Source organism: Vigna unguiculata, chromosome 5, assembly GCF_004118075.2.
Source record: "Vigna unguiculata cultivar IT97K-499-35 chromosome 5, ASM411807v1, whole genome shotgun sequence".
Taxonomy (NCBI): domain Eukaryota; kingdom Viridiplantae; phylum Streptophyta; class Magnoliopsida; order Fabales; family Fabaceae; genus Vigna; species Vigna unguiculata.
This window is the reverse complement of record NC_040283.1, coordinates 10,282,387-10,296,265: the sequence shown is the minus strand read 5'-3', so window position 1 is coordinate 10,296,265 and position 13,879 is coordinate 10,282,387. Positions and strand designations below refer to the sequence as shown.

Genomic DNA, 13,879 nt, shown 5'->3' with positions numbered 1-13,879 from the left:
TCTTACCAAATGGTAAAAAAAAATGAAATTGCTGAAATTAAGTAAAAAAAAGAAGTGAAATGCGAGATAAATTTATATTACTAGTAATTATTTTATTTATTTATTATTACTAGTGAAATAAACAACATAAATATTTTATTAATATCTACAGTATAACTTATTATATATATAAATATATTGATACAATCTTTACATTATTTGGATCAACATTTTCTCTTTCTTGATATTTATACTATTTATATACTTTCTGCATCTTTCATAAAACAAAACGCACACTTCCACTGTCTTTTCCTCACTTTTCCGCGTCTCGTCCATTTCCTCCTCGCCTAAAATAAACGCATCTTCTTGAAAGTGAATAAAAAATTGAGCTATTATGGACTAACAAAATTTTTTTAATAAAGTTTTGACAAATTTTTCTAGAAACTTTGTTTAATACAAATTTTAATGTACTTTAATTCCATTTTTAGTTAAGTTTGCCAAAATATTTTTTTGTCAAAAAGGTAATTTTCAAATATGACAAAGAAGACAACATATTCACACATTTTTTTAGAAAGGTGACTCAGAAGACGTTTGAACGAAGTTTTTTATGAACTTTTATGAGAAAAATAAAATAAAATAAAGTTCTTATAAACAAAAAATAATTTGTATATTATTAGTTTATAAAAATTCTATCATTTAATTAATTTCTCTAATTTTTTTGCTTTTAAATTTTACAATTAAATTTCAACTTAAGGAAACAAATTCATATTTTTCCTCTTATTTCGTAAGAAGAAATCCATCCAAACATAGACTATATGAAAAACCCTATATCTTTGAGGATTGACAAGAAGCAAGACTATTATCACACTGCTAACAGCAGAAAGAAAAGAAAAATAGCTAAGTAGAGTAAGTATAAAGCATACACACACATATACATGCTGATGAAATAAGGCCAATTCTCCCATGATCTTATATTTCCTTTGGAAACACATTGATCTTATTCCTAAAAACTACAATGATAAACATTATCACATTCCACTATTATGTACGTAACACCATCATCATCTTGGAAGCATCTCTGTCACAATATCTGAACCACTGAAGTGAGCTGAAGCTGCTTCATGTGGATTTTCAGTTTTTCTGTGCTTGATTGCCTGAGATGATGTCTCATTCAAAGAACCACCCCTTTTTCCAGTGCTCTGCCATTTGTAGATTCCAGGCTCAGTCAAAGCCTTCTCGTTAAGATGAACTTCTCTGGAAAGCATTTCCAATACTTGTTTCATGCTTGGTCTATGCTGAGAAGCTGATTGGGTGCAAAACAGAGCCACCACAAGGAACCGATACACCTCACTCTCATCATACTCACTTAATTCTGAATCAACAAGGTCTAGAAGCCTATTTTCTTCTTTCAGCTTCCAAGCCTGCATGCATGAATGATGAGTCAGGAAAAATGAATATATTTCTGCTCCTTTTTCTTATGATCAACAATAATTAAAAGGGATGCATCAATTTTTATTTTTCGAGTTATGTTTGTCTTGAAGTTTTGAGTTGAGTTATGTTTGTCTTGAAGTTTTGAGTTGAGTTGGAGGTGACGTAAAACTCAACAACATTTCAACCTAACAGTATGGATATGAAATGAGGAAAGCTACATACAACTAAGAATTTTACAAATTAATGGGTAGGGAAATCTCAACCTTGTCCCTTAAAATCCCCCAAAACAATGCTGTTGTAAGGGAAAAATTAGGTTTTCCATAAAGCCTCTCTCTAGGTACAGTTCACAAACTGTGTGGCATGTCATGGCTGCTTTAAATTGAGTTCAGATTTTCTACTGATTTTTTGGTGTTGTCCTCTATTGGAGATTAAAAGTACACTGATGTTGGTACTTTAAAAATCTTTTCAATATATTTTAAAACATCAAAATCAGTGTCCATCAGTGTAATTTGAAAGCACAACAGAAAAATAATATAGAAAAATCCAGTAGAGAATCTAAATTCTTCTAAATTGCTATCTTTTGCTATTGATAACTATGCTGTTAGGCTGAAATGTCTATCTTGTGTTCTAGAATTGTAGGTTAGTAAGTAACCAATGTGCTTAGTGTGTGAATTGGTATACTTTAATTAGGCTGAAGAGGTCAAAACTCAAAGAATACTTGCTTCTGAGTAGTGAGTAGTGAGAATCTCACCTCTTGTTGGGGACTGGACGCAAGTTCCAACCTGGCCAAACCAGTATAAAACCAGCTGCACAAGCTCCTTCTCTTTCTATCTTCTTTATTTTAATTGATATTGCTAAGCCTCTGATTTTCTGGGTTTATCAATTACCTGTCTGCTAAAAGTTTTATCAGCACTAAATTCTTTGTCAAGTTTCAGTTCTAAGTTTGTTATACAAGATAACGTTTTGAAGGGCTTGATTAAACCCCCTTCTCAAGCATCCTACTAGTATTTATGACTTTATTATTTATCTTTATGTGCTCCTATATATCTTGAAATTAAATAAGCCAAGAGAAGATTCTACCATGCATTGTATCAAATCAATATTAATCATACTCGAGAGTAAAAAAAATATACCCATTCCACTAAAACCAGATAGTCCTCATCAAATGCTGCTATGCTACTACTTTTCCCACTGATTATTTCAAGCATGAGAATCCCAAAACTGTAAATGTCTGCCTTCTTTGTAAGTTGTCCCAGAAGTGCATATTCTGGTGCAAGATATCCCCTGCAACAGAAAAGGTAAATTTGGTTTAATATTATGGCCATGTCTCTTATAAAGAATTATCAAAATGTAACCAAACTGATAAAATGAGTGAGACAATAGTGTTCATATTGTCTACATAAGAAGCTATAGAAGTTAAGAATACTGATAACTTTTTCCTTCAAGAATCTGTGTCTGGAGATTAATATTGGAGTTCAAATGACTACAGAAAGGCTGAACTTACGTACAAGCAATTACTAATAGAAAAAATCTGGCACCAGTTATATAAATGGAAACATTAATAGATATATTTGTGCTTACACAGTTCCTGCAACTCTAGTACTAACATGGGTGACATTGTCCGGAAAAAGTTTTGCAAGACCAAAATCCCCAATTTTCGGATTAAAATTCCCATCCAACAATATGTTACTGGCCTTGATATCCCTGTGAACAATGTTTGGTTGAGCCTCTTCATGAAGAAAAAGTAGACCAGAAGCTGTGCCACGACAAATAGCAGCCCTCTTTGGCCAATCCAGAGCAACATATTTACTCTTTGAACCTGTAAAAGTGTTCTCCTTGCATTAGCACAAACCAATTCGTAAATAGCCCCTCGATTAGCTGATTTAAGCAGCATCATAACCAAACCAAACAGGGAAGTCACTGAAAACTTTCAAACTAATCAAACTTATGTAAGAATCATATCCAAATATATATTTAAATTGTACTAGTATTTACCAAGCAAAGAGCTTGCAAGGCTATTGTTCTCCATAAACTCATAAACCAGTATTCGATTACTACCCTCAATGCAGCAGCCAATCAGTTCCACAAGATTTGGATGTCGAATATTTGATATCAAATCAATTTCTGTCATAAATTCACGAGCCCCTTGTTTAGACTCAACTGAAAGAGACTTGATGGCAACATGAGTACCATCCCTTAAAACTCCCTGCAAATATCAATGACAGTCTTAAAGTTTACTTCTTAACAAGAACATAAGGAAAATAAAAATTGATAGTCATGACTCTCACCTTGTGGACAACTCCATAACCTCCTCCACCAATTTTGCTCGATGGGTGAAAATCGTTTGTTGCTGATCTCAATGAGTTATAGGTAAACTTTTTAGTTGCAACAACTATTGGATCAAAAACATAAACTTAAATAAATCACAGGATTCAAATTTTTCATAAAGACAGTACAAAGAAACCAAGAATGTAAATTTGGGACCATTTCAATATTAGCAACTAGCCACAGTTCACACAAGGACCTGCAACAATTTTAATAATGTTGTCTCCAGGTTCTCAATTGTGGAATTTGACAGACAGAAAAAAGAAAACTCTTTCCACAAAAATGCAGTTTCTGCATTAAGAAATCATCCCTTCATTCCTTCCAATAAATAGGCAATTGCAACCTTCGTAAGAACACATATGTAGCCCTTTCAGCAGGAAATATATAGAAAGATGCAAGAGAGAGAAGGATGAACCATGACAATTACAAAGTCAACAACCTATTCAATTTGACACAAACAGTTGACCCATGCTGCAATTCGCAATTCAAAGCTATACTCCTTTTTAGTACCTTGTTCATGTGGCTGGTCCGCTGGATCATCCCTCCTTCCAAAACAATTCAAAGCACCAAAACAATTACAAAACATGGCTATGCCCCAGTTCCAGTCTCCTAGGCTCCCATTAAATTACAAACAACATTTCTCCTTCAAATTTATCTCACACACCGACCACCACCACCAAGGATGAAAACAAAACACTCAAGCCAAACTACCTTGGAAAACATTGAAACAAGTTGCAAACTTGAATACAAAGCAGGGGTAAAAGACTTCACAGCATGATTTGAATCACTGTTAGACCCAAAACCCTACTCTGAATTTTCCAACTGATGGGAGCTTAAAAAGGTTGAAAAGCTAAGGTTTTTAGTCTCACAAAGAGAAAGGTAAAGCGTTTATAGTTTATTATTAGAGGTAGTAGTATCACCGGGTTGGACGGAACGTGTGAATCCATAAATGCTTAGGAAATAGAAAATGAATGAAGGGTCAAGGAAGCTATCAACGGCAAGGAGCGACAACAAAGATCTAAAGAAGTAAGGGTTAAACTATGAAAGAGACATGTAACTGTCCATTTTTTATTTCTTGCTTTGTTATTGTGTTTTTTTTTCCTATTTATACATTTCCTTGACATAATGAACAATAATGGATTATAAAATGACTAAGATTACGAAGACAAGAAATGACTGAGTCAGAATTCAGAGAAAAGAAGAAAATGAGAGAAAGACAAAATCAGAGAGAAAACATAAAGACTCCGTTTCTTACTTTCTTTCATACAGAGAGAGAGAGAGTTGTTTGAAGACTTATGTGATTTGTTATAAATGTAAAAAAAGTTGGTGGGACCCATATGGTTAACATTCACCATACTGTGCGTTTTGCATGAAAGCACAGATGACTCGGGTTCAAATTTTCCCTTACTTCAATTTATAAAAGTATTTGGGTTAATGTTGTTTATAGATCATCAACTAACTGGATTTTCTTGTTATTTATACTACTAGTGATGGGCTTTTCCTAGTTTTTAGGCTTTGACCTTGGCCCATTCGCTCTTGGCCCAACTTATCTTCTTCTTAATGCAAATTATCTTGCTAGTTTTCCTTAATTACTATGCTAAGTGAAGCATCACCAGTGTTAATCAAAGGGCTTTCACAAGGTATGGTCCGGCTTATTTTGGCATGTATGACATTAGATTATTTATTATCTTCAATAGAAATAATTTAATAATAGTGTGAAATCACTGGAAAAACCTGAGTGTCAAATGGATCAAACTCGATAAAATTAATTTAATAGTTCAACATTATCAACCATGTTGAACTAAAAATAAATAAAAATTTAACAAGAACTCGGTTTAATTCAAGTGACTAAAATCCAATAATAATAAGAACATAAAAATCCTCTAAAAAATGCCAAACAATATAAAAGTAAAAAAGACTATAAAAAGTAAAACTATATTACAGGAACTTAAAATATATTTAAACCTAAAATGAATTAAATTTTTTTTTTCTCTTTTATCGACTAATCTAAAAACATATCTCGTTTTCTACTTCCTCTCTTCTTCAACCAATCAAAGCAACTGTCGTAGATTTGGTGGGTAAAAATTGAACGAGATTGTCAATCAGTAGTTCAAGGTTCGGTACAAACAATCCTCGGGACACGAACATCCTCAAGTATTTTCCTACGACAAACTCATAAAATCTCTGGATGCACACTTCTATTGTTTTAGAACTCTAGTAGTCTACTGTACTACAAACTTTTTTCACTCGCACATCTATTTGGAAACATGGTATCACATGAATATCTGTGTTGTTTTGTTGTACCACATACAAATAAAGTGGCTAGAACAGTAATGGTCATGCCAAGCCATCACTTCCAAAATCATTTTCTTCAATCTCACTTCCATCATAGGATGTGGAGTTGTTATTTACACTTGGTTCAGAGCTGGTAGTGCTGCTTGTGGCAAGTGGAGAATCGGAAACACTCACTGTCCTGCTCTTTGAGGAACTACCTGATCTCACACTGTACATAGAGGATGCTGGAATGCTTGTCACAAGAGGCCTCAGATTGCCCTGGATGCTTCTCCTTATGTCCTGTGGAACAAAAACCAAGCACACACTACAAGTTTATTGCTGCATAATGTGTATCATCACTTTAAGTGCTGTTTAAAACTGTAATCTAATTCAGATCCTGTCAACATTTTATTACAAGTTGTAACATACTTCCACTAAAGATTAAGAATCTGTAAGCATTAATATCTTTCTTGTGATGTTATTGTGTTCATCAATCAAAACTTCATAATCTAACTGATTTCAGATCAAACATGAGACATGGAATAAATGGAAGACATACCATGTGTCTCATAGCCATATCCAAGGACTTCTTTGAAAGAGTAGTTCCGAATCCGGAGGTACCAGAAGATGATTTTCCGTAGGCATTGTCACGAGAAGAATGATAGTCATCATGTTTTGGGGGAGCCAGCTTCCTCATGTTCACTACTCTCTCAACCATCTTTGTCCCAATCACAACTGGGCTTTCATCATTAGCATCGGTGAAACGAGCTCTGCTCAAAACTTGCATAGAGGTGTGATTATTGTGGACCAACCCTGTTGAAGTTCTTCCTTTGGTAGGGGTACTTGCCTGCCTTCTAGATTTTCCATTGCTACTGGTGTCAACAGAAGATGATCTAGAATTTGGTGCTGCAGGCCTAGTCCTTGTGGCTGAAGCTGGTCTATCTATCAATGATGTCTTCAAATTTGGAGGAGCATCAAGAGAGAAACCAGGCATTTGAGAGGGTTCCCAGGGTCTAGATCTGACCGATGGAGAGCTTCCACGTGATGGCACTGGATTCTTAGCAGCTGGAGGGCCAGGGCGTGCCTTTGATGCTGATGAAGGCCTAGAAGGAGGAGCAGATACTCCAAATGCCTTTGATGGAGTTGATGATCTAAGTGTTGGTGTTGCTGATCTTTGAGATGTCTTGGGGGGTGCCAAGGAAGGCCTTGCAGTAGTAGGTGTTGAGGATCTGGAAGTGGATCTTGTAGGAGTGGAAGCTCTCACTGGTGGAATTGATGCTTTTGCAGATGTTAAGGTAGCCCTGGAGGTAGGTGTAGAGGGCCTAGAGGATTTGGCTGTTGAAGGTAATGTTGGCCTTCCAGAGGGAGTTGAAGATCTTGAAGTGGCTGGGGTTGGAGCTCCAGATGAAGGTTTCCTACCAGATGTGAAAGAACCTATTCCTGGCACTGATGCATGATGCTTAGAAACTACATTGCTTCTTGAAGCAGGTTCTACTTGGATATTAGAGACCTGAGATACAGGATACAACATAAGAAGAAAGTGGAAAGCATTTTATCAGTTAAACCTACCAAAAAAGGAGAATACATTACTAGCAAATGAAAGCCAGATGCTAGCAACATAGTCTCTAAAACAGTATTTTGACCAAATGCTTTATTATTAGTTCAAGTTTATAAGAAATAACAAAAAAAGATGAGCCTCACTTCTGATTTAATGAATTTTACATATGATTTCGTAACTTCAAATAAATTTCAACTAATAACAGACAGAATTGTGTAGACATAGTCTATGCTATGAGTATGTGCATCCAACTAACATCTAAAAGTCATATACAATGGTGCTTACCCTAGGTTTCAAAGCTGTTGGGCGAGCATTATGAGTCTCATGTTCACTCTTCACTGATATTTGTGATTCTTTCTCTAAAGTAGGAAAAAGAGGTGAATCTGGTGGCGCAAGAAGCCTGATAACAGAAAAATTCTAGTCAATACAATGTAATTATGATGGACCAAAATGGTAATGTAATACAGATGCAGAAACTACGAATGAGGTAAAATACAAAGGTGCTAATATATGTGTTATGCAACTTGGTTCTTTTCAGTATTGCTATAGAATAGCATACCAGAAAAGTCGAATAAACGAAAGGATGAATGCACTGTGCAAAAGATATATACTTCATTTCTGATTCCTCTTCTAAAGGTTTGCATTTGAAATCATAAAAGATTAAGATTAAGGTGGTCATAGATTTTCTTTTCTGCGAACTGGCATCAATGCCAGAAGAAGACGCGTGAAAAGTATTGTGATCTGTTTCTTAGGAGAAACTTTCAGCTCATATTCAAGCATGCACTAAAATTGGAAATTACAAAGCTCCATTGATTGCAAGCCGAGTGTGATTAACAGATAAAATATTTAAGAAACAAAATAATTATGAATTAATTTATCCCGGGTGGTTGATAAGAACAGGAACATAAAGGTGGAAGTTGGAGTTAGACGTGCAACCAAAACTTGTCATTGAAAAAACTGAAGAGGATTAGAAGACTTTTCAGCTTCGAATGGGGACAGCTGAAAAACTCAACTATGCACTTTAATCATCCTAAAAAATTCGCGAATCATGGAGTTTCACTTTTGCTATTATGACAGCTTCCATCTATCTAGACTCGAGGAATTTCTCTACATCAGATTATACACAAAACGAAATGCTCAAGAAAACCTTGGTTCAATTAATTAGAATATTCAAGATCTATAAACTCCTAAGTCCAAATCACGCACCCCACCAGCAATCAAAAGTTGAAGTCGAAGATTACCAATCATAGTCAGACTTGTCATTCTCTGAATTCAAGAACTCTTCAACCCCATGCTTCCTCGGTGGCACCGAAGACACGATCTTAGAATTCATTGAGCCCCCATGATTGGATTCTGTGGTCAAATAACATGACACAGAAAGGCATCGTTAATAATGGATTATAGAACACAACAAGTGCCACAAAAAACATGATACGAGAAAAACATACCCAGATTGGACAAATCAAGTTCTTCAGAGGTTTCAAGGAGAAGAAGGTTGTTTTTCTCATTCTCTTTCTCTTTCCTCCTCATCTCGAGGAACAAAGAGAGCTCCTCATCTCTCTCCTTCATCACCATCACCTCAGCTTCTGTTCTCTCTAGATGCAAAGGAAAAAAAAAAAGTCACGCTTAGATTATCCCTTCAAGCCAAAAACCAAGTGGAAATCACCAAAGCCTCATACTTTCAGCCAAAACTTAATGATTGAAAGCCTAAAAATTGACATGACGAAAGATGATCCAAAAGGGTGTGGTAAAAAGGCACCAACAACTATTAATTACCGTTATGCAAGGAAATAAAATATGGGTCAGCACAGAAAATTTCTGCAATAAGCTTAAGCTAAGAACTCAGCTAGTGTTGGAGGAAGAGTTGAGTCACGTGGAGAAGGAGGATTGAGTGGTGTCTGTTTCCGTTGGAAGAGGAAGAACCTATTTTTATTCGAAACGTTCGATTTGGTGATTGATGAAGTGCCTTGACAAGGTTGGACGTTGCAGTTGCAGTTGCTTTGCAACTTTGTCTGGTTGGCATTCAGATGTTTGAAAACGGAAGACATGTAATAATAAAAACAAAAGATTTGAATTCAATTTCTGAAAGGTTTATTTATTTTGTTTCGCTGACACAATTAATGCCTTTTATTAAAATATTTTGCTTTGATTCTATTTTGCTTTCTTAGAAAAGTTTGTCCACTGGTTTTGAGACTAATGACGATGCTGCCATTTGAAATGGTAGAAAATTAAACACAAACTATTTACAAGATTTCTTTATAACTTTATTTTAATATTAAAGTTCCATAAAATCTATATTTTAATAATTTTTAAGTTAAAGAAATATTTTCTTTTTAAATTTTTATGATTCAAAATTTTATTTAAGATTTTAGAATATTAATATAATGTGAACATGTTTAAATGAAATGTTATATAAGATTCAAAATTTATTTTTATGAAATTAGTTATGATAGTTGTATTGGGTTGGGATGACCTGATGTATTTATAATTGGTAGAAAATTAAATTCAACAAGCAATTTAAACGCACCTGTGATTTCAAAGAAGAAAATGTAATCTAAAGACTATTATTATTTAATGGAAGAAATGTTACCAAACAAAATCAATGGTCTTTACATCTCATACACGTTTTTAATAAATCTGTCTTTTTATCTATTTGTTTAAGAAGATAAAATATAATTAATATTTTATTAATAATAAGTGTGGAAAATATGATTAAAAGGATAATAATAATTAAAAGGATCATAAACTTATAAAATACAAAACAATTTTTCTTCCAAAAAAAAATTAAAATAGACAGATAATAAAGAATAACATGAATGTTGGCTTAGATTAAACTGTACGAAGGGAAATAAATACAAAAAACACGACGGGACATCTTCTTAGAACTTTCAAAAATTTATTCCAATAATATATAAAAATTTACACCGACAAAAGCTTTTAAATAATTTAATTAAATAGTAAAAAAAGGTAAGAAAATAAAAAGAGAAAAAAATCGACTAAACTGTTGATGTAATGAAAAAATAGAAAAAAAAAAACATTTAAAAAAAATCGTAAACATTTATGCAACAACAACATAATTCTCATGTAAATAGCCTGTAAATAACAACTACATGCCCAAAAAGAGTATAATTATAAAACTAAAACACAAAAAATGGGCTAAAAAACATGTGAAAATTGAGTAAATAATTATGAATAAGTATATGTACTATTAATTAATAGTTGACATCTAGTAATTTTTTGTATAATTAAGGTACGAAACTTGTTAACAAAAAGTAGGGTGAGATTCATTTGTTTAGGTATCTTTTACCCTATTCTTAGTGGTTTGCATAACGTGCCAAACTACGTTGATTAAAGGCGAGTCTTTTATTTTTATTATTGAATAGCGATGACTCTTTTAATTTGAAACATGTAGGGCATTATCATTCCAAAATAAAATGAGTTCACAGAAAGAACAAATGCATGCACCTATGTACTAAAAAGTGAAAAAATAAAAGAAGAGAACAAAAAACATAAATTCTGTCCTGTTTGTAATTGCATAAAAAAGTGTGAATTACAATTACTTTTGTCCTTGTTGCCATTTCTTCACTAAGCATTACACAATTAGTTGGTATTTGCCTATAAATATGCTAAGTGCGCACAACACATTTTTATACCATCTATCCTTTGAAATGAAAAACCATATGAATTCGATGAATCCATTAATTAATTAATTAATTATTTATTTATTACCTTTGTCTTACAAATAATAAAAACATGAATGAGAGAGGTTTCATGTTAAGAATCTAAGTGTGAGTCTAAGTTTACATTGACTAGAAATGAGAAAGTAGAACATTATATAAGAATAAAGACTCATACACTCATTGCCGTAAGATTTTGAGTTAAGAGTGGTGTTAATGCCTTATGTAATTCGACTAAGGTCTCATTAGTGTTTGTTATCTCCAATGAAACTCTCTCTATAAACCTAACAAATGGTATCAAAACCAATGGTTAAAACCGACTCAGACGAGTACAATGTGATCTTAATATAGACAATAAAATAACTCAATAAATCATAATTAAATTAAACTGTTGATAATTTTAATATTATAATAAAACATTTTAAATCTAAATAAACTCACTAAACCGATCGATAAGACGAATTTTACTCTCACTTCTATTCTCTAAAATAATTTTATCTCCACCAAAAAAAAAAAAGACTTTGTGTATTACATATATATATATATATATGTATATGTGTGTGTGGTGTATAAAAAATGGACAAAGACATTCTCCGATGCACATCATCACATGTAGCATCAATGTTATGACTCAAATGAAGTGTATATCAATAGTTTAATGTTGTTGTCATCTAGAATGATTCAAAATTGAAATATGTTAATTGAGTGGAAATTCAAAGTTGGGGGGTAAGAAGGTAAGATGGGAGTGACACATTTAAAAAATGGTGATGGGTCAAAGATGAAACGTGGGCTGTTGGATTCATCGAGATGTAGAAAAGAAATATCGGACGGTGGTGATGGGAGAGAGAAGATGGGTCCTCGTAAATCGTGCGGTTCAAAATTTGGATTAGGGGAAGACGCTCCTCTGTGATTGTGAGGGTCCCATTGAGAAGAGTTTGCAAAAAACATTTATGATTGGCTCTGAACTGCTCAACCATCATCACTGAATCAATGCCCCCACACACTGCCAGGTTTCATCACCCCTCATAAATATTTTTATTTTTCATTTCAAATGTTTTTAAAAAATATATTATTATTTGTATTTTAAAAATAATTACACTTTCATTGAATCTTTTAATGTTTTCATTTTTAAATTATATATATTATTTTCTTTGGATAAGTTATTTTGTTTAAATTAATTAATTTAATGACTATTAATCAACTTTTTTTAAATTTTGAATTTTTTTGTTTATGTGAAGTTTAAAGATAGGTAACAGAAGTTAAAAATAATAAAAATATAGATTATAATTTATAAATGATAAACATCCAACATAGATTATTTTAGAACAACTTATTAAATACTTTTGTGTTAATCAAACTAACTTATTAATCACATTCTATATATACTCTCAATTCAAATAAAATTATAAAAAAAAGTTCATTTCTATTATTATAAAACATTTTTGTAAATTTCAATTTCTTTAGAAGTGCCGTTAATTTGTATTTGGTTCCATATAAGTAATTTTAATTACATTTTTAAATTTTTTGTTATGTACAATTTGATTCTTAAAATGTATTATTTATGAGGTAGTTTTTTAACAGAGTAAATTACGTTTTAACAAAAAGAAAAAACTATAAGTATTATGAGGTGGTTCTTTTTTTTTTTATATTAAAAGTTGTGCACCCTCTTTCTCTACATATTTGAGTGTATAATCTTTATCCATTTTTAACTTTTTGTTAAAGCTTTGCTAAAACAAAAATTTTCAATCCTTTCTCCATTGAATGTATTTTTGAAGCCTTTATTTAACAACAACAAATTTAGTTGTATTGTGACTTTTTAAAGTATTTACTTTCTCGGAACTCCTCGCCAAGAAAAGCTACAGATGTAGGAAAAGTGGTTAAAGAATAACTTGGTAAGTTAAAAATATTAAAGTTTATATTTTAATTAAAAATAGTTTGAAGAATATTCTTATTGATGCTGAGATAATTGCACTAAACTACGTATTTTAACAGGAAAAGTGAATAGAATACAGCACTCAAGTGTTTTAGAATAAAGAAAATATGTGATCTACTTTAACATTGATAAATAAATTGTTTGTTTTTAACATAAGAGAAGTTATCATAATACTAATATCTCCCAAAGAGAACCAATGTAATTTACTCTCCTTAAAAACTCTTATTTTTTTTTTAAAAATCTTTATACTCAATTGACAACATTTCATATGGTAAAACAATTAAAAAATTAATATTTTTGGAGACTATTTTGTTCATAAAATAATTTAGAAATTAGAATAACAAAAATAATATATTTCAAGTCATTGGCTAAAATAAAAGTTCCACATAACTTTTTACGTTGCTCTTGTTTTAATATAAAAGGAAAGTGATGGATAAAGGTGGAATGAAAATACTTAAAAACACTCCTTTTTCTTCTTTTTGATTAAAATTTTCGCTACATTACTAAAAATTACTCTTAATTACCAAACGAGCAAAAAATTTCGGTTTATAAATGACTTTTTTTTACTATCAATATAAGATTAATATCACGATCAATTTATTCATCCACCCACACCAATAAATAATTTCAATAAAAATGGGATGACAATCGCGTGGGATAGGATGATTAATTAGTTAGGCTTATTTCATGCACATCTTTATA

At 32.2% G+C, this 13,879-nt stretch overlaps 2 protein-coding genes across 5 annotated transcripts; both read right to left on the bottom strand.

The window, feature by feature from the left end:
• Nucleotides 1-791: 791 nt before the first annotated feature.
• On the bottom strand, nt 792-4,811 carry LOC114185699 (putative serine/threonine-protein kinase). 3 transcript variants are annotated; one of them, XM_028073574.1, is made up of 6 exons: nt 4,246-4,811; nt 3,699-3,802; nt 3,469-3,616; nt 2,992-3,229; nt 2,544-2,694; nt 792-1,400 (listed from the first exon to the last, which is right to left on the bottom strand). In XM_028073574.1, the coding sequence occupies exons 1-6, from the start codon at nt 4,319-4,321 to the stop codon at nt 1,041-1,043; spliced, it is 1,077 nt and encodes a 358-aa protein (XP_027929375.1). In that variant the 5' UTR covers nt 4,322-4,811; the 3' UTR covers nt 792-1,040. The 3 variants fall into 3 exon arrangements, with proteins under 3 accessions (XP_027929375.1, XP_027929374.1, XP_027929373.1); XM_028073573.1 differs by having other exon boundaries at nt 3,406-3,616; nt 3,699-3,760; nt 4,246-4,807; XM_028073572.1 differs by having other exon boundaries at nt 3,406-3,616; nt 4,246-4,804.
• Nucleotides 4,812-5,788: 977 nt separating this feature from the next.
• LOC114186054 (translation initiation factor IF-2-like) lies at nt 5,789-9,633 on the bottom strand. Of its 2 annotated transcripts, none has more exons than XM_028074054.1 (6): nt 9,344-9,633; nt 9,016-9,162; nt 8,809-8,920; nt 7,853-7,967; nt 6,569-7,519; nt 5,789-6,309 (listed from the first exon to the last, which is right to left on the bottom strand). In XM_028074054.1, the coding sequence occupies exons 2-6, from the start codon at nt 9,140-9,142 to the stop codon at nt 6,073-6,075; spliced, it is 1,542 nt and encodes a 513-aa protein (XP_027929855.1). In that variant the 5' UTR covers nt 9,143-9,162; nt 9,344-9,633; the 3' UTR covers nt 5,789-6,072. The 2 variants fall into 2 exon arrangements, with proteins under 2 accessions (XP_027929855.1, XP_027929856.1); XM_028074055.1 differs by having other exon boundaries at nt 9,016-9,153.
• Nucleotides 9,634-13,879: the final 4,246 nt, after the last annotated feature.